This window comes from Poecilia mexicana, unplaced genomic scaffold, assembly GCF_051168715.1.
Source record: "Poecilia mexicana isolate PSO_F unplaced genomic scaffold, ASM5116871v1 scaffold_6, whole genome shotgun sequence".
Lineage (NCBI taxonomy): Eukaryota > Metazoa > Chordata > Actinopteri > Cyprinodontiformes > Poeciliidae > Poecilia > Poecilia mexicana.
Window position 1 is genome coordinate 21,815,649 of NW_028263375.1, and position 17,527 is coordinate 21,833,175.

General features: G+C 38.4%; 2 protein-coding genes across 2 annotated transcripts; both read left to right on the forward strand.

The window, feature by feature from the left end:
* Positions 1–456: 456 nt before the first annotated feature.
* On the forward strand, positions 457–10,688 carry ovch2 (ovochymase 2). The gene is given in 16 exon segments (XM_088006737.1): positions 457–1,141; positions 1,212–1,309; positions 1,978–2,075; positions 2,183–2,355; positions 2,445–2,540; positions 3,219–3,397; positions 3,528–3,729; positions 3,813–3,839; positions 3,922–4,012; positions 4,176–4,309; positions 5,026–5,169; positions 6,387–6,511; positions 6,595–6,688; positions 7,380–7,511; positions 10,532–10,570; positions 10,573–10,688. Coding segments are annotated over 16 exon segments (1,818 nt in total). The 5' UTR covers positions 457–1,071.
* A 546-nt stretch (positions 10,689–11,234) lies between these two features.
* cyb5r2 (cytochrome b5 reductase 2) lies at positions 11,235–17,524 on the forward strand. Its single transcript, XM_015000689.2, has 9 exons — positions 11,235–12,007; positions 12,228–12,374; positions 13,222–13,294; positions 13,572–13,678; positions 13,985–14,114; positions 14,262–14,345; positions 14,554–14,639; positions 14,739–14,838; positions 17,219–17,524. Exons 1-9 carry the CDS (start codon positions 11,993–11,995, stop codon positions 17,389–17,391), a joined length of 915 nt encoding a protein of 304 aa, XP_014856175.2. The 5' UTR covers positions 11,235–11,992; the 3' UTR covers positions 17,392–17,524.
* Positions 17,525–17,527: the final 3 nt, after the last annotated feature.

The following is a 17,527-nucleotide window of genomic DNA, read 5'->3' on the forward strand; positions in this document are numbered from 1 at the left end:
TTACCTACAAGTTCCTGAAGTTTGATAAGTAGGTCAAGAACATTAGGTGGTGATGTTTATAAACGATAACTGTTGCTATTAGCGATTAGCACAGTTAGCACAGTACAAGGTTCTTGCTTCAGCTGATGCTCGCTTGTTTCTCTTTACAGGGACGCTAATATGTAAAATCGACCTTTTAAGCTTTACATCATGTTCTAATGTTATTCCTTCGTCAAAAAATATTCCGAGTGTCACTTTCATTCTTTCATGCATGTTTGAGAAATCCTATAATCTACCATGGCAACCATTTGTGTCGAAGCGCTCGCTCTCACAGAGTGGCACTTTTTTTGTTCATGCAGCTCCTTTTGGTTTAGGACTCTCCAAACTGAGCTTCCTCCTTAAAGAGCACTCCTCCCTCCCCTGCCACTCCCTCACTGAGCTCCTTCAAACTAGTGGCAGCAGCAATTAGCAAACACCTGGTGGAACTGAGCATCTGCTGAGATCATCATAGGAATTACTTCTCAGGTTGTTGAAAGATCCATGGAGAAACATAGCGATTTCCTGCAGGAAGAGCGCCAGAACGAGCAGGAGCTTCTTGGAGACAGAGATTTCTCTTTGATTTTACCGTTTCGGCCTGATTAATGAAATACGTGAAGGTGTCTTGTATTTTACCAATTTAAGCCCTGACACATTTCCAAATAATTCATGAGAATGTGTCGTGTGATTTTATTTTTAAAAACTACATTTTGTCCTGGTAATTTTTTTTTTATTTACTATGTTTTCAACAATATCTTCAGTGTGTGAGGTGTTTATACATTATCTTTAGATATATCTACCAGGACAAACTCAGAATAAGGAAAATTTTATTGGATGAAAACTGATTTGACTACAACAACTTGATCCTCTCTTCATGTCTGTTTGTTCCTCCTTTTAACAACAGCGGTCCTGCTCTCCTTTTAACAAAACACAACCAACTTTGGGAGTCCAAAATCCCATCTCTGCAGCTTTGGGCTCACCAATCACAACCAGCGCCGCCATTTTCCAGCCCGGTAACGAAGCTCCACAAACCGATTCTGCACATCTGTGTCGGTGATGAGGACCACCCCTGCTCTGCTGTTCGTCTGTTTTTGGATGAACTCTGGCATCCAGGCTGTTCAGAAAGGCGAGTTTTACAATTCGATCCAAACTGAGAGATGCAAATGCAGAACTGCATGTCTCCTTTTTCTCTGCAGATCAAAAATGTGGCTCTACTCCGGCGGTGAACCCAAAGCGTCGATTCCTGAGGGTAGTCGGAGGAACCCAAGCTACATATGGATCCCACCCGTGGCTGGTCAGTTGTTTAACTTTAGGTTTTCTAGAAGGTGTTTACAGCTAAATATTTTCCTAAGAGATTTGTCTTAATCATTCTCTGATGAGTAACAAAATGTTTTTTTCTCTAAAATCTCTCAAACGTAATCAAATAATCTAATTGGTATTATATATTTCTTTTTAAAAATGTAACACTGCAAAAGAAGGAAAACAGAACCAAATCTCTGTGTGGTTACTGTTTCTGTACAAGTTAGAATTGGCCTCGTAGCACAACTAGCTGCAATAGGAAGTAAGAAAAGAATTGGTTTGTAACTTTATTGACAAATTCCCTGAGCTGTTGCGGGATCGTTTATGGCGTCTTGATTGATTTAATCCATTTAGGAACCATTTGGGTGAACATTTATTGTAGTGGATGCATTCAGTAGGAGGACATTGCTGTAATAATGATTATTAATAGTCAACATGATAAAGTGGTTGTTTAGCAATGCCAGAAACAATTTCACAGGTCTCTGATTTGTGCTCACCCTAAACATGCACAGAAAATCGAGGTGCATCCAGACGATCCCAGTTTTAACTGATTTATTTCAAGTCATTTTAATGTAAAAATGTTGTAGCAAATGTTTTAGTGTGTGTGTGTGTGTGTGTGTGTGTGTGTGTGTGTGTGTGTGTGTGTGTGTGTTTTATATTAAGGTATCGATACAGAATAAAGGCTCTCATTTCTGTGGAGGGGCCATTCTGACTGACCGCTGGATACTGACTGCAGCACACTGCTTCCCATCCTTATCAAAGTACCAAGATCCAGTGGTACCTGTGATCAGTCCCATGCGACATGACACAAACATGCAACAGAAAGGATTAGTTGTTGTTGTTTTTTTTGTTGTTTTTTTCTGCCTAGTGTCTTTCTGAGTAGTGTGACGGTTCTGGTGGGAGAGTTTGACCTGCGAGTAGAAGACAAAGATGAGCAAGTCTTCACAGTCAAGTCTCTGTTAATCCATGAGAACTACAACCACGCGTGTCCAATGAATTATGACATAGCTCTGGTGGAGCTGGATCGTCACGTCGCAATGGGCAGGTTTTCGTTCTTTTGAGTCGCATACTTTAAATAACTTTGCCGGTGGCCTCTTTGTTTGCTGCTGACATGTGACTGTGTTTAACAGGAGCTCGTGTCAGGCCAATATGTCTGCCTCTGCCTGATTTCAAAATCCCGCCATCGACTAAATGTGTTGTTGCTGGTTGGGGAAAGACATGGGAAAGTCTGTATTTTTATTTTTTTATTTTTCTCTTACAGTGCTTTGTTGAACTCCGTGGACATTTTATTTTATTTTATTTTGTTTTATTTTATTGTGCTTGTAGAAGAGATTTTATAAAATAGACAGATGCAAAACAGAGCATATTTGTAAAGTGGAATGAAAATGATACATGGCTACAAAATTAGCTGACTAATCTATAAAGGCTTTCTGTGCATACGTGCATTTTGCTCCTCTGAGTCATTGCTTTACACAAACACAAGTCTGCAGGTCTTTTGGCACAATGTCTTTATCAGCTTTGCAAATCTATAATTTGAATTTTGAAATTTTGAGATTAATTTGGATTGGATTGGGAGCGTCGGTGAAAACCAATTATCAAGTCTCTCTGCAGATTGTCAGTTGTATTGATTTGTTGCCCAGGCTTTTATTTAGGTTTATCAAAGTAAACGGGGCTTATTAGATTCAGACTTTTTATTTTTTTAATCAATTTGGAAGTTGTGTTTTGTATTCATTCCACTTTACAATCAAACGCTACATTGCATTGAAATATGTGGTTGCTATGTGACAAAAATGTGGAAAAAGTTCAAGGAGTTTGAATGCTTCATTGCAAGATATTGTGTAACAAATGCTTTAAGAGCCATCTGTAGCTTGTTTTTCTGCTAAATATCTTCTTCTGTTTTGAAGGAGGACACATTCCTGCAGTCCTGAGAGAAGTCCACCTGGGTTTGGTGGATCAAGCCAAGTGTAAATATGTCCAACTGATGATCAAAAGCTCATTTCCAAAACAGAAACAAAAGTTCCTCAATCCAGCCATGACGATTCTGTGTGCTGGAGCTGAGGGAGGAGGCAGAGACGCCTGCCAGGTAGAAGTGGTTCATTCTGCTTCTAACATCTGAGCATCTGTTCAACAGTCATCACATGCCAGAGCAGTGTAAATCAATTGTCTCATTCCGAATGTCTTCCCTCCTCTTCCTACTTGATATTTCCCCCAAGGGAGACTCTGGCGGCCCTCTGGTATGTCAGGCAGGGGCAGGAAGCGACCGCTGGATCGTGCTGGGAATAACTTCCTGGGGCCAAGGATGCGGTCGCAGCTGGGGAATAAAAAGCAACCGGCATCCGTCAAAGAAAGGATCTCCGGGAATTTTCACTGACGTCAAGCTGCTGCTGCCCTGGATCAAGCAGAAGATGAGGAAGGGTAGGCCAAGATGGCAGTGATATGATGGAGTCAAATCAAAGCTTCTCTTTTCATACCATTTTCTTCTTTGTGTTTTGCTTTAGCTGAGCAGCAACAACTATCAACTTCAGGTGACTTTTTCTCTCATCACTCCAATTTTTATTCATGCTTATTTTACAACATCTACTGATCTTGTCGGTGTGTGTATATCAGGACTGTGTAGTGTGACAGATGGCCCGGTATCGGACAGTGAAGGGTTGATCAGGAACCCCGCTTTCCCTGACACCTACTACGACAACAACCAGTGAGTTAAACCTTTCAGAAGCTTCACGCTTAAGCGTGAACGCTAATAGTTGTCACACTGAAGCAACATCTGTAAACTGTTGTCAGAAACTGGTGTCAAGATATGGGAAAGATAAATGAATCAGTCAACAGCAAAATGAAATATCTTGTGTTTCCTTCTGCAGGTTGTGTTTGTGGAGCATCAAGGCTCATCCAGGTCACAGCATTCTGCTAGAGTTTGATCATTTTGACGTGGAAAATAGCTCGTATTGTCAGTTCGACCGACTCACAGTTTCAGGATCAAAGAACAGGCCTGTTGGTGAGTCCTGTTACTGTATTAAAGGCTAAACGAAAAATAGCAATAACCTTTTTAGGTTTTGCTCAAAATGTCACACACTTAAAAGCACTGCATAGAAAGAAACAAATATTTAAACGCTGCAGCCAGCAAAAATGACCTCAGTCCAAAAGGAACCAACAGTTTCTTCACATCTTAGGTTTTCGGGGAATTTGTTAAACAGGTGGGGAGCGTAACACCTAATCGCTCCCATTTTGTTCCATTCTGGTCCTGAGACCTCTTGGTAAGCAGGTATCTTATGACACGCTTCATTCAAGACAAGGTACTCAGAAATGCATATAGGAGGAAATCATTCAGTATTTTCAGAATAAATTATTTTCCTATTCTTTTGACCAAAATGATAGTACAAGTTTGTGTGTGCCAAATGAGACCTGAGCCAGTTTAGCGCAGAACTAGAGTCCCATCCTATCTCAGTCTACCAGTTAGTATGAAATGATCGACTGGGTCATTTAATTTAAAACTTTTACCATCTGTAGCTGTAAGGTGATATTAAGTCTGGCTGGAAAGCAATATTGAATGTGGCACAATAACTTATTAGTTAGTCCTAGTGCTTAGACTTCTCTGCTTTTATTTGAGGAACCATTTATTCTCAATAATTAAAAACACAAACAAACAGGTGAAACAATTTCAACATAGAATGAAACTCCATTTGATTTTGTGTCCTGCGTTTTTGTTTACAGCAATATTCTGCGGTAAATTACGACCAGCTCGAGTGCTTCTACAGAATTCCCAGAATGCAGTGCTGCTCTTCTCCTCTGACATTAATAGAGCAGGGCGTGGCTTTGCAGTCAGGTACCGTGGGATCAAGGGATCCTTTCCTCCAGGTGAGAAACCTGCTGCAAACTCTTAGAAACACCGGAACAGTGTTATTGTATAACGCTCTACAAAAATAAGACTAAAATTGAAATATTTGTTTCGAGAAAACCTTACAGAGCATAACAGCCTAACTCCTATTACGGTGCGGTGGTGTTGATTATTTGTTAGGGTTGTTTTGTAGCCATTGGACTGGAGAAAGGTTTCGGACAATAGCAAACATGGAGGCAGTAGAGGAAGTTGTGATAATACACATTGTCAGAAAGAGACATAAGAAGAGTGGCACAAAAACGCCCAGAGGTAGCCATTAAGCACATTGTGGCATGTGGAGGCAGAAGTCAGTCCGTTTTTCAATTTTTTCCTTTGTCTTCTTCGTTCCTTGATTGCATGCATAGAGCTCCACACTGCACCCCCTGGTTACTCGTGGTATTACTCAATTTGTTGCTTTTTGATGGACTCATGCAAACTTCTTGATGACGGTCTAAAATGGACATGGAAACTGCATGGTCCCTGCGTATTATTAACCTTGAGAATTAAAGAGCCTAAATGTCAGGCCATTTGCCTGACAGCTGATTTTTGGCCCAAAGTAGATGATCAACAGGACACTTATCACAAACATAGCTGCAAATCTTCAACAGAATGAGTGAAAAAAAAAACAAAAGACCAAAGTCCAAACTTCCCAGTTAAATGCAATGGGACCTTGAGAAGGCTGTTCAGAAACAACAATCTGCAAACTTTAATAAACTGAACAGATATCCTAAATATGATTGGGGCAAATTTCACTCTGTGACTGGAGACTGAGAAAGTCAGATGGAAAACAACTAAATAGTTATTGATATTAAATATTAGATTAGGAAAAAAAAAACAAAGAAGCCCTTGGAAATCCTAAATAACTATCATTCAAGACCATTTTAAAAAGATTACAAGGAGCAAAATATAATGAAAAGACGGAGAGAAGTGTTTGCACAAGTGGAGTACAGTCTTACCTTCTCCTCTGTTAACTGCGGTTCCTATGGCAACGTATTATGCAAGCAGACTTCCCATGACGTGATAATAAGCAAAAAACACAACAATCTACCACTTTATTTGAGGCAGTGAAGATGACGAATACACTTAGCTATGAGACTTTTTCCTTGTAAATGTGTTTAATTTTATTGCCACCCTTGAGGTTAATAACGCACGTTAACCTCTGTTGTGTATCCCCCCACCACCATATTTGCCCGATAAGCATGTGGGACTATTGTTCTGGTGGAGGATCAGATTTCACTCCACACCCCAAATTACCCACAGTCCTACAGTAATGACTGTGCGCTCCGCTGGGTCATCTACTCTCCTCCGGGACATCTAGTTAAGGTAATAATAACCTCAATAAACACGCCTTTAAAATTAAAGGTCCTCGCATGTAGATTCTCTTGTAATCTAAAGTTTGATTGCAGCTGACGTTTGCTGATTTTGACCTGGAAGAGTCGGAGAGATGTTTGCATGATTCACTGACAGTTCTGGGAGACGTTGAAGGAAACAAAGAGATTGGTAAGAGTAAAGAATTGGATTAAAATAAATCTGATTACAAGATAAAAAAAAAACTGAAATACAGTAGGATCTCTTTCAAATGTTTATGTTCACCTTATGTTTATGTTTTATTAGCATAAAGCTGTTAAAACCCAACAATTAAGTTTTTCAGAAAAAGTGGAATATTACGCAAGAGCAATGAAAACTTTTTTTTTCCGTTCTATTCTGTGTAAAAAGTCACCCGTTATTTCCTTCTAGTTTCTTGTTTGCTTCCAAGCTGACGGAGTTTCTCTTTAACAATGACTTTGGTCAATGGTTCTTCAGGTCTTTTGAAAATATGTCAAAAGTTTTTCATGAGTTCTCAAAGGAGTGTTTTTTTTTTGTTTTTTTTTTCAAAGCCATTTTAGTCTCATCTATGAATCACTTTAAACTCTAAGCTCGAATTTCAAAATAAAAAGTCAAGAAAGCACGTGTACCACTTTAAAAATGGCCCGGTGTTTATGAAGCAAAGTACTGCATAAAGAAATTAGAGACGGGCTTAAAACCTTTGCACTGCACAGTCCATGGAAATACTTGGAAACAAAAATGCAGAGCTCACGTCTTACTTCTTTTAGTTTTGGAACAAAAGATTTTGTAATATTGCAGAATGAAAAAGAGCAGCGATCGTTAGTTTATTTGCTTCGTTTTTATTATTATTGTTTTGTTTTCATAGCTGTGCTGTGTGGCGGCAGTATTCCCCCTCCGGTCCTCTCCTTCAGCAGCATCATGGTGCTTCATTTCACCTCAGACAGCCGCATCACTCGCAGGGGCTTCAGCGCAGGACTGACCTTCATCAGGAAGGAAGGTGTGGTTATGTCCTTAAAACAATTCCCCTCACAAGTGAACATAACACCAACGTGAATGCATCATGTGGTTTGATCTGTCTTTTGCTCCTTACCTGCACGACAAGAAAGTACATGTATATTTAATGGAGTCTTTCTCGTTCAAGAGCTCTTTAGTGGGATGTCATGGCCTCTGTTGTGGAGCTGCTCTCCGGTCAGCTGCGTTTCTGCAGAGGCAATCTGAGCTTGTGGCATTTAGAGTGGCTGTTGGGCATTTGGCACTGGGAAGTTGGTGACCCTTTAAAAAAAAAATAATGGAAGCAACAAAATTTGCAATCAAAATATAAGGAAATGTCAGTTATCCGTTTCCATAACATAGAAAATGGAGAGACGTTTCAGGCCAATTGAGACTGAGAAACAAACAAACTAACAAAACACCCTGAAAGGAAAATTAAAATCATCTTTTATTGCATTATTCATTTTTTCAAAACTTCAATAAAAAGATCAGAAATGTTGTTGAAATAAAAATAATAATGAAATGTATTCTCATTACTTTTCTCTCATTTAATAGTATATTTAAGATGTTGCTGCTTTGGCTCCTGTTTCAGATGGAACCGTTGAGATCAAAACGAGAATAGTGAATCATGGATCCATAAAAGCTTTGTTTTTTTGTTTTTTTTCCTCTTGTTGCTTCTGGTTTCCTTTATTTTTGAAAAGGACACTGTGTGCATGTGAAAGCACAGGCATATAGGTAGACCTTGAACTGTCTTAAAATACAGTAACATCTTCAATGATTTAGTACAGCCTCACTGGGACGTTGTGTAAAATGTACATTTAAAAAATGGAGCACAAGATTGACAAATTTCATAAACCCCAATTTTTCTCAAAACGAAAAGTAGTTTACATTTCCAGAGAAACCCCCAGCAGTTTATAAATTACAGGCTACTTATTCTTATTAAACATAAGTAGCCTGTAGTTTTATACTTTTTTATTTTTTTATTTTATTTTCGCTCTTTCCTTTGGTTTATTGTTTTGTTTGTATGTCCTTCTAATTCATGTAAAGCACATTGAACTGCCTTGATGCAGGAAATGTGCTACATAAATACAACTTATACCGTGCCATATCAAATGTTTATGCTAAGAAGTTAATATATGAATGTGTTAATTTTGATGGCATTAAACAACATGAAAGCAAGTTAAAGTAGGGGCAAATAACAAACTTTAAAAGAACAGGGGAAAAAAAAACAGCTGGAGGTTTTTTTTTTTTTTTGCATCTGTTTTATATATAATTTTCCAGAAAAACTATGTCTTACAAAATTGGAGCAATTTTACAATGGAGATCCTTGATAAAAAAAAAAATAATTGGAAAGATTTTGAACGGTTTATAATCTACAGTTTGTAATTTATCAAAAGATAGAACCTGACTGGTGTAGCAGGCAGCCCAGGTACAGAGGCCTTTATTTCTCAATACAGCAATCGGGGGTGTGACCCCTGACCTCGGCACCTTTGTTTTGAGGAACTGTATATTTTAAAAATTTAAATATTTCTTCTAATTCTTTTAGATTAAATGTGTGTGGCAGTGTTTTTATCACCCTTATAAGTTTTTGATGGACACAAATGACTTTTCATGTCTGATAAATCTTCGTCATACCAAAACAATCATTCCTCTTGCAGTTGTTTAGTTTTTCTTGACGTGTGTTTTCCTTTGTCTCTCAGCTCTCCTTTCTGAATGTCTCCAGTGTAAACTCTCACCACACCCAGAGCCTTGGAGACCTTGGTCTTGCTTTTCCCCTGGCTATCTCTTTTTCTTCTCCCAGTTTGTGAAAGTGGAACTCCACCCACTGACATTTGCAGTGACTCATACAAGGTGTAGGTAGCCGGTATGGTTGTGTAAGCTACTAGTATTCATAATGCACAAGGAGCAGGAGTTACTTTCTGAATGCTTTCTCACATTTTTCTTTTTTTTTTGGCTTTCATGTGATTTTGGTTTTTCTGCCCGCAGCAGTGCTGTTTGTGAGCCAAATGATATTCTGTTTTGCTAGCTTCTCTGGAAACCAGTGAACACTGTGCTTATTGAGGATAACTTGGCAGAAATGGTGACCACTTCAGACAACAACACATCAGTGTTGCAACTACAAAGTCTGTGTGTTTCCAAACACTTTCTGTCTGGCATTCCAGAATATTTCATTATATTTCCTACGTTACTGTTGGTGTAAGATGCCTACGCATACCTAAACATGTTAGAAATGGGTACTGGCAATTTGTTTGTAGTAAAGAGACAAGCTTAATTGTTTTTTTCAGTGACTCGGTATTGGGAAACAATCATATCTTGGCAAAGCAGTGACTCAAAACTTAAACTTAAAGCTTTAACATCTGACCTCGAGTTTTGGTGCAGAGGCAAGAAGAAAACTTTGTTTTACGGCTCCCTCTACTGGCACATCTGAGGAACTACAAGCTATGTTTGACACAGCGTTAGTTTGGAAGGATTTCCTAAACAAATGCATTCTTGGCAATGATAAAAGTGATGTTCAGTTCCTCCCTAATTTCTCTTGTTGCATCGCTACTTCTGGTCCAACACTATTTTAAAAATACATAAAATACTCAGCTTGATTGTGACCAGAATTCGCTGTAAAAAAAACTCATAAAAATAGAACGGAAACCCCAGCTTTGCTGTAGAACATGTTTGAAAGTTTAAAAAGGTCACAAACATTTTTAAATTTGCATGACTGATTTGATGTTTTGTAATATTTTGTATTTAGTGTCATGTCCTGCTGATACTTTCTCCAGATGTTATTCTTGTGAAATATTTGAGGACCTCTTCATTGTACGCTCCTCAGATTTTTATTTCTACATGCAAAGTTTATAGACCATATCTAACTAAGAGTTGTGGATAAGTTGTTTAAGACTTATTTATAACTGTATTATTGTTTTTTTTTTTTTCTTAAGATAAATATGTGTTGAAGTGTCACGTTCTTTAGGGATTAGTAACTTAATTTAAAAAAAAATCTGAATCTCTTTGTTTAAAGGAACTTTTGTCTTGCAGATTCACTCAAGCAGCAGTCCAGAAGCAAAGCTCTGACCCATTAGGTGTTGAGAAACAAGAGTCCTCGGCGGATCAAAGATTTCATGCTGGAAGGAAATCTTATCACGAAGAGCACAGTGGTGAATCCTCGCGAAATTGACACTTATTGCTGGAATGAGACTCATCTTCATTTAGAAAGAGAGAAACTAGAATTGATCAACCACTTTCTGTTCGGTCTCTGATTGGTGTTAGCTTTCAGGGCAAACATAAAAAAATAACATTGTTTACATGTTGATTTACCTGTGTAAAAATAATCTGGTGTCAAGACTTGTTAAAATTGAAATGCAACTTTTGTAGAAATAGAATTTTTCACGATGTTCATAGTCACATTTCTATTAATTGCAATAAAGGACATTAGCTGATTGCACATTAATAGCAGTGTGCAAACTCATTTCTTTCCATCTTACTTTTAAAAAGTTTTTTATCTATTTGAAGAGGCGATGATGAACAGTTTTTCAGATTTTCAGTATTTAAAAGTTTGACTTTGGGCTTTAACTTTCTGTATGATAGTGGACCTTTTGTAAAAGAACATATTTGTGTATATCAATCTGAACCGTCTTGACTCTGACACAAACAATTCAGGTATTAAAAAGGAGTTAAACAGTGTTGTGTCAGTGACAGGCAACTTGGCAACCAACAATTTAAGTGGATCTTTTAATCTTTTTCTTTGAAAAATGCCAAATAAGAAAGATGGTTTAACATAAACTAATATTTGAGGACGAAGGTGGTGAGATCCAAAGAGCAAATTTGGAAAAAGGTAGATGATCTCCAGTCCTTCTTGGACATTATTCCTGTTTCTGAAAGATGCGACTTTCAGGTCCCTTAAATCTGCAAACGATGGCATCTGAACCTGGAAATTGTTTTAAAACAAGCTGAAACTTCTCACTGGAACAAAAATATGAAGACATAAGAGGTGGTGGTGTACAAGTTTGCTGTTGCAATCAAAACCATGTTTGATGTTCCACTTTCTTGCTCAACCACTGAGGAGATCCCCTCCTGCAGAGCTATTGGCCACCTGGTTGTTGCACGGCAGCAGGTTTGTTAACTTTTAGATAAAAAAAAAAAAAAAAATGCACCATCTCTCTCTCTGTGGATCACAGTGTTGATACCGAGTCTCTCTCCTCCCCCTCTGTCAGTGGTGTGATTTCAAGGGTCTTCTCGCTGTCAAAGCACCACCTCTGCACCATGTGACATGATCAGATCCATGTTTCCATTGGTGCTCTGGATCTGTCACCTTTCTCCCCAGACAGGAAGCCACATCCCATTGTAGAGACTGCGTGTGTGCTGCTGTGGTAGGTTAACGAGGATGTGTGTGTGTGTGTGTGTGTGGGAGGGGAGAGGAAGCTATCATTGGCTGAACTGTGTGTGGACTCTGGTCTCAGACCGTTGGAAGACGAGGTTCACTTTAGTGCACATTAAGCTATGGACTCAACCTTGGTGAGAATAATGCTTTTTTCTTTTTCAAATAAAACAACTTCTATGTGCATTAAATGTTATATTTACTCACATTACTGTATGCATTTTACGTTGCATATAACCCACTTAAATACACGTTAATATGGGGGGGGAAAAATCCTAACGAGTGACGTGGAAAGCTGCAAGTTTTCTTTCTTTTTGTTAACTGCGATCACATTAAACGTAACGTTTTGTCTTGCAGACGATCCCTGTGGTGTTGGCGGTGTCTGTAGTGGTCATAACGTTGCTGTACTTCCTTCTTGGAAACTCCGCAGAAGGAAAAGGGAAGGGCCCTGTGACCCTAAAGGATCCTATGATCAAATACTCGCTACCGCTCATTAGCAAACAGGTGGGATGAACAAAATAACTTTTGGCATGTGTTCCCAACTCGCACTGGGATAAAAGAACTGGTTAAGCCAAATAAATCAGTTTAATTCGTTCCAACACAGCTTACAAAACAAGACTGACGTTAGTAGCAGCGGTCATTGGCTTTTTTTCTTGGGAGAAATGACCAATTTTACAGCTTTGTTCACCTCGAGTGTTTAAATGTAAGATGGAAAACATCAATGGGGATTCTCGCTGATGATCTCAACAAAGAGTTGTCGTCTTGCTATGTGACAGCATGTGACAACTTCTTCCCGTCACATGCTGATGTGCACCTGAGCAAGGCTCTTGACCCCAAGTTGTCTGCGTGGCGCTGTATAAATGCCTGTGCATTTCTGAGCGCGGATTTGACTTTTTCCAGTCTGTATGACTAGAAAACGCAATTTAAGATCAGTCCATTTATCTCCTGTTTAGTAATACATGTGGAATAATCTGCCTCGGTAAACTTAAGGGACTTCAGAGTGAGCTGCATGCCTTGTTTAAGGTTGGCTTAGCGTTAATGTCGAGTAAATGGTTTATACAAAGACTAAAAAAACAATATGCATATGGCACTAGGATTCTTTGATTGATACTTTGCCAATAGTTTTGTTTTAATCGCACTGAAAAGACAAAGATACACTTTAACTTCTCTTAGGTGTATAAGTGTGTTACATGAATGCAAGGAAAAAATCTCTTTATTACACTAGAAGTGTTTAAAGATGAGCACAGTCTTAAACTGAAGTTGTTTTTTTTATTATTATCACTATTATTAGCAGTCTAGCTAAGGTCATATCGTTTGGCTGTTTCACACTCTCGTCTGTGTCCTTGTGCAGGAAATCAGTCATGACACAAAGAAATTCCGGTTTGGCCTTCCATCCGAGTCTCACATCCTTGGACTGCCAGTGGGTAATGAAATATCTCTGATGAATCTGTCCCAGAGTGTCTTGTAAAGAAGCAAGAATGTAGAAACATCTGAGTCCGTTTCACATAATTTTTTTTACAACCACTGAACACCAATGTTTTGATTTAAAAACCATCTAAATACTCGTTACTGTTAAGAAGCAAACACCTGATTAATATCAGATGAGCTGCACGGACAAAAAAAAAAGCTTAATCTTTTCCCATTTTTGCTAAACATTTATCTTTCTTTCGGTCACATTTAGTCATCCGTCTTATGCTCCAGGTCAGCATGTTTACCTGTCGGCCAAGGTAAAAGGCAACCTGGTTGTCAGGCCTTACACTCCAGTGTCCAGCGATGAAGACCAGGGATTTGTTGACCTTGTGGTTAAGGTGGGTAACCTTGAACAGAGCTGGTGTATTTTATGTGATTGGAAATGTCCCAGTGTCCAACAATAGTATTGAAATCCAACGTCTTATTTGTGTTATGCTACTTTATACATCACCATGTCTAAAGCTGACTTACATGTACATATTTTTTTACCTGTTGTTTTACAAGGCATTTAAGAACTGCTTTGTACATGTAAAATTTGTTATTTATGCATATGAATTTGTTTCTAAGTGTTTTCTAACGCTTAATAAATCACAGAGAACTCCTTAAATATCAAGTGATTTTACATATGCATGATTGTTGTCAAGATATACTACAAAGGGACCCACCCAAACTACCCAGATGGGGGGCAGATGTCTCAGTACCTGGACAACATGGCCATCGGAGACTCTATTGACTTCAGGGGACCCAACGGACTTCTCATCTACAAAGGCAATGGTATGGAGTCAACTGCATCTCTTAGCAGAAGTAAAAGACACTGCTGCATGTTGACTGTTTTCACCAGCAGGTGGCACTGTGTTGCAATAGGAGGATGAAACTCTTGATTTCCACTTTCCAAGCTCGTTTCCTGTCTCCTCTCATTAGGCATGTTTTCTATCCGAGCCAACAAGAAGACGGAGCCGGTTGTCCAGAAGTTTAAACATGTTGGAATGATCGCTGGTGGAACAGGTATGTTCGTTACGAGCTATTGATCAGTTTTATCCTATTCATGCAGGCACATCATTGTACCGCGTGTTTACCTATCACACTTAAATGACTCTACAGTAGGTAAAATACTTTTTTTAGCTGTGCACCAGCTGATATTTTTACGAAACAGAGGATTTATTTTACCTTTGTATCTCCTCTGGTAGTAACTTTCTGGCTCTGATTGCCTCAGGTATCACCCCGATGCTGCAGCTGATCCGACGGATCACATCAGATCCTGCTGACAACACCAAGTGCTCTCTCATATTTGCCAACCAGGTCAGTTGCTTTGGGTTTTTTATTGTTTTAGCAAGCATTGTGAGTGTGGCTGCATGTTGAACATTCCTGTTTTTATTATTTTATTATTGCCTATCTTAGACTGAGAAAGATATTTTACTGTGGGACGAGCTGAAGGATGTGCAGAAGAATCACCCAGAGAAGGTTAAAGTCTGGTACACTTTGGACAAGCCTTCAAAAGGTGAGACTCTATGAAACAAAATGTTGGTTGGAATTTCGTTTTAAATCCTTTTACATCTTCAACAGAACCAGAAACCCAGTAAAAGTCTTCTCCCCAAAGCACTAAGTGGGGAACATGTCCACTAAGGTTTTATTGTTTTTTGTTGTTGGTTTTTCCTCAGAGTTTTATGTTCAGTTTTTAAAAGGCTTTGGATCACAAAAATAAAATAATTAACTTATCCCTTTACTAAATTTTGCTTAAAATTTGTCAGATTTGTAACTTTTGCTTCCAAGTGAATAAATAATATGAATAAATACTTTTAGCCAGTTATGATTTCCAATATTGATGGATTAAAGTACATCTGATATTGTAGCACTGTTTCCAGATCTTCTGTAGTCAGTTCAGCAAATATCTAAGTTCATATCTTTGCTCCTGTTCAGCAGCTAAAACAATAAATGGCACCCATGACCAAGAGGGATACTAACGCTTTAAAGTAAATTGTTGGTTTGGTAAATGCAAGAGTTTTGATGGCGAGTTCTTGCTTTGTGCCTGATATTTTTATTTTTTATTAATTTATTTTTTCCGTCGTGCCGTTTCTGAACTGCCACTCACATTTGTGGCATAATAAACTTGCATGAGGTCGGGTTGTTCTCTGGGCTAATTTAGGGTAGTATTTTAATTTTTTTTTTTTTTTTTTTTTTTTTTAGAGCTTTTAGTTTGTGTTAATTTTAGAAGTAATGAAGGTCTTATTGTGGACATGAGGGTCTTATTGTGCAACTACCCTGGATGTTGACGGTACACTATATTGCCACAAGCATTAGCCTGTTTGTGTTCTCTTCTGTGTTTACGAGAATTTCTAAACATCCTGTTTTGAAGTTGGACACTAATGTCGGTTCACATTCTTTGCTCTAGTTGTTTCCAAAGGTGACCTGGCAAGTCAAGTTCTTCCACACCAGACTCACTTACCCATGGCTTTGCCTCGCTTTGTCGACTCGTGTGCAGTCATGTTGGAACAGAAAAGGGCAAACTGCCATCGTCGTGTGGTTAAACAATTCAATTTTTTTTGTTTGTTTGTTTTATCAGACCCCAAGTCCAAATACCAGAAGTCTTATTCATATTCTTTGCAGAGTTTAGATTTTCCAAAAGCCACGCTGACTAATGTGTGCCGAAGTGGTTTCCTCCTTGATCTGCATCCCTGGGATCCACCAGTACGCAATGAACTTAAACACTTTTGGATGCGACAGTGCAGCTCTTTCTTTGAGTTATGAGCCACTACAATGCTCAGCTCCAGGTCCTCACAAAGTGGTTTATTTACCACAATCAGCTGCAGAAAGCTGCCGTTTTCCCATCTGCAGATTGAATGAAAACAACTGGTTCCCATCATTTCCAAAGTAAAATCAGGCTAATTGGAATGCTTTCAAACACACGATCTATTGGAAGTTCCCACAAATACAATTTGCAAAAAGTAAGAATAACTTAAACCATACTTTTTTTTTTTTTCATAAATTCTATGTCAAACTTAGAAGTTTCTTTTTTTGCTTTTAGCATCTTATTTTTACACATTGATATTTCAAGTTAAAATGAGATTTGTAACCTTAATTTGCCAGGGAAATAAATAATTTGGGTCTTTAAAATAAAATTATAAGGCTTTATTATGAAAAACATATCAATTGTTACCAGAACAGGCTTTATATTAAGCTTTGTCTTCCGACTTGAAAATACCACAAACTTCACGTTAAAACATTTGACATCAAGTGACATTAATGAAAATGAGGCACTTAAATATGTTCCCACACACGCTGTCCATGCATTGTGGAAATAGGAGGGTAAATTAAGCTGAATTAATCTTCAAACTCTACTGGAACATTCAGAGACCGAAACCAGACGAAGACACGTCAGCTAAAGGAAATGAGAGTAGCTAACCACTTCTATTTTCTCCCCCATAACCCCGAAAGGACGTGAGGTTAGTTGTTGCATAGTCCTGCTTGTATTATGTCTGTATTAGTTCCTCACATAAATACAACACAAGGCCTCGGAGGTTTGGTCCGGCTAGAGAGACACACTTGGTCTTCAGTGGGCTTGTTGTTTTGGATTTCTCAGAAGAAGAGATGTGTGATTGAAAGGATAAGTAAGGAAGAAAAAAAAAATAGCTATGTTCACTGGCCTCTCTCATGCTGCCAAAAATATTTTTTATCTTTCACGACAAGATGGGTTAAAAATAAAGTAGAGGAAATGTTTAATCTTGAAGGAGAAGAAGCTAGAGGAAACCAAAACCATCTTCTGGTTTACATTTGCATTTTTAGTAACATCATTTCAATGCTTTGGTTGAATAGAAGTACATTTCTTGATTAAAGCTGATGAAGCAAGTTTCTCTAATGATTCTTTTCATCTGTATTTGCAGACTGGAGCTACAGCTCAGGGTATGTGACCCTTGACATGATCAAGGACCACATCCCTGCTGCGTCCAGAGATGTACTGATTGTCCTCTGCGGACCCGCACCCATGATCCGTAATGCTTGTCTGCCAAATCTGGAAAAGCTGGGACACACAAAAGAAAATATCTTTGCATACTAGACATATTCAACAAATCGGTTATTGTTTTTTTTTTAAAGGTAAAAAGAAAAATCTTAACGGCATGCAATTTTATTAAATGCTCAACAACCACCTAGTCTAAGAGAGATTTGTAATAAAGTGTTGCCACATTTCACTT

Coding starts and splice junctions, on each gene's coding strand:
- cyb5r2 (XM_015000689.2), top strand. Junction 13,679..13,984: donor TTGTTGACCTTGTGGTTAAG/GTGGGTAACCTT, acceptor ATTGTTGTCAAG/ATATACTACAAAGGGACCCA. Junction 14,640..14,738: donor CTCTCATATTTGCCAACCAG/GTCAGTTGCTTT, acceptor TGCCTATCTTAG/ACTGAGAAAGATATTTTACT.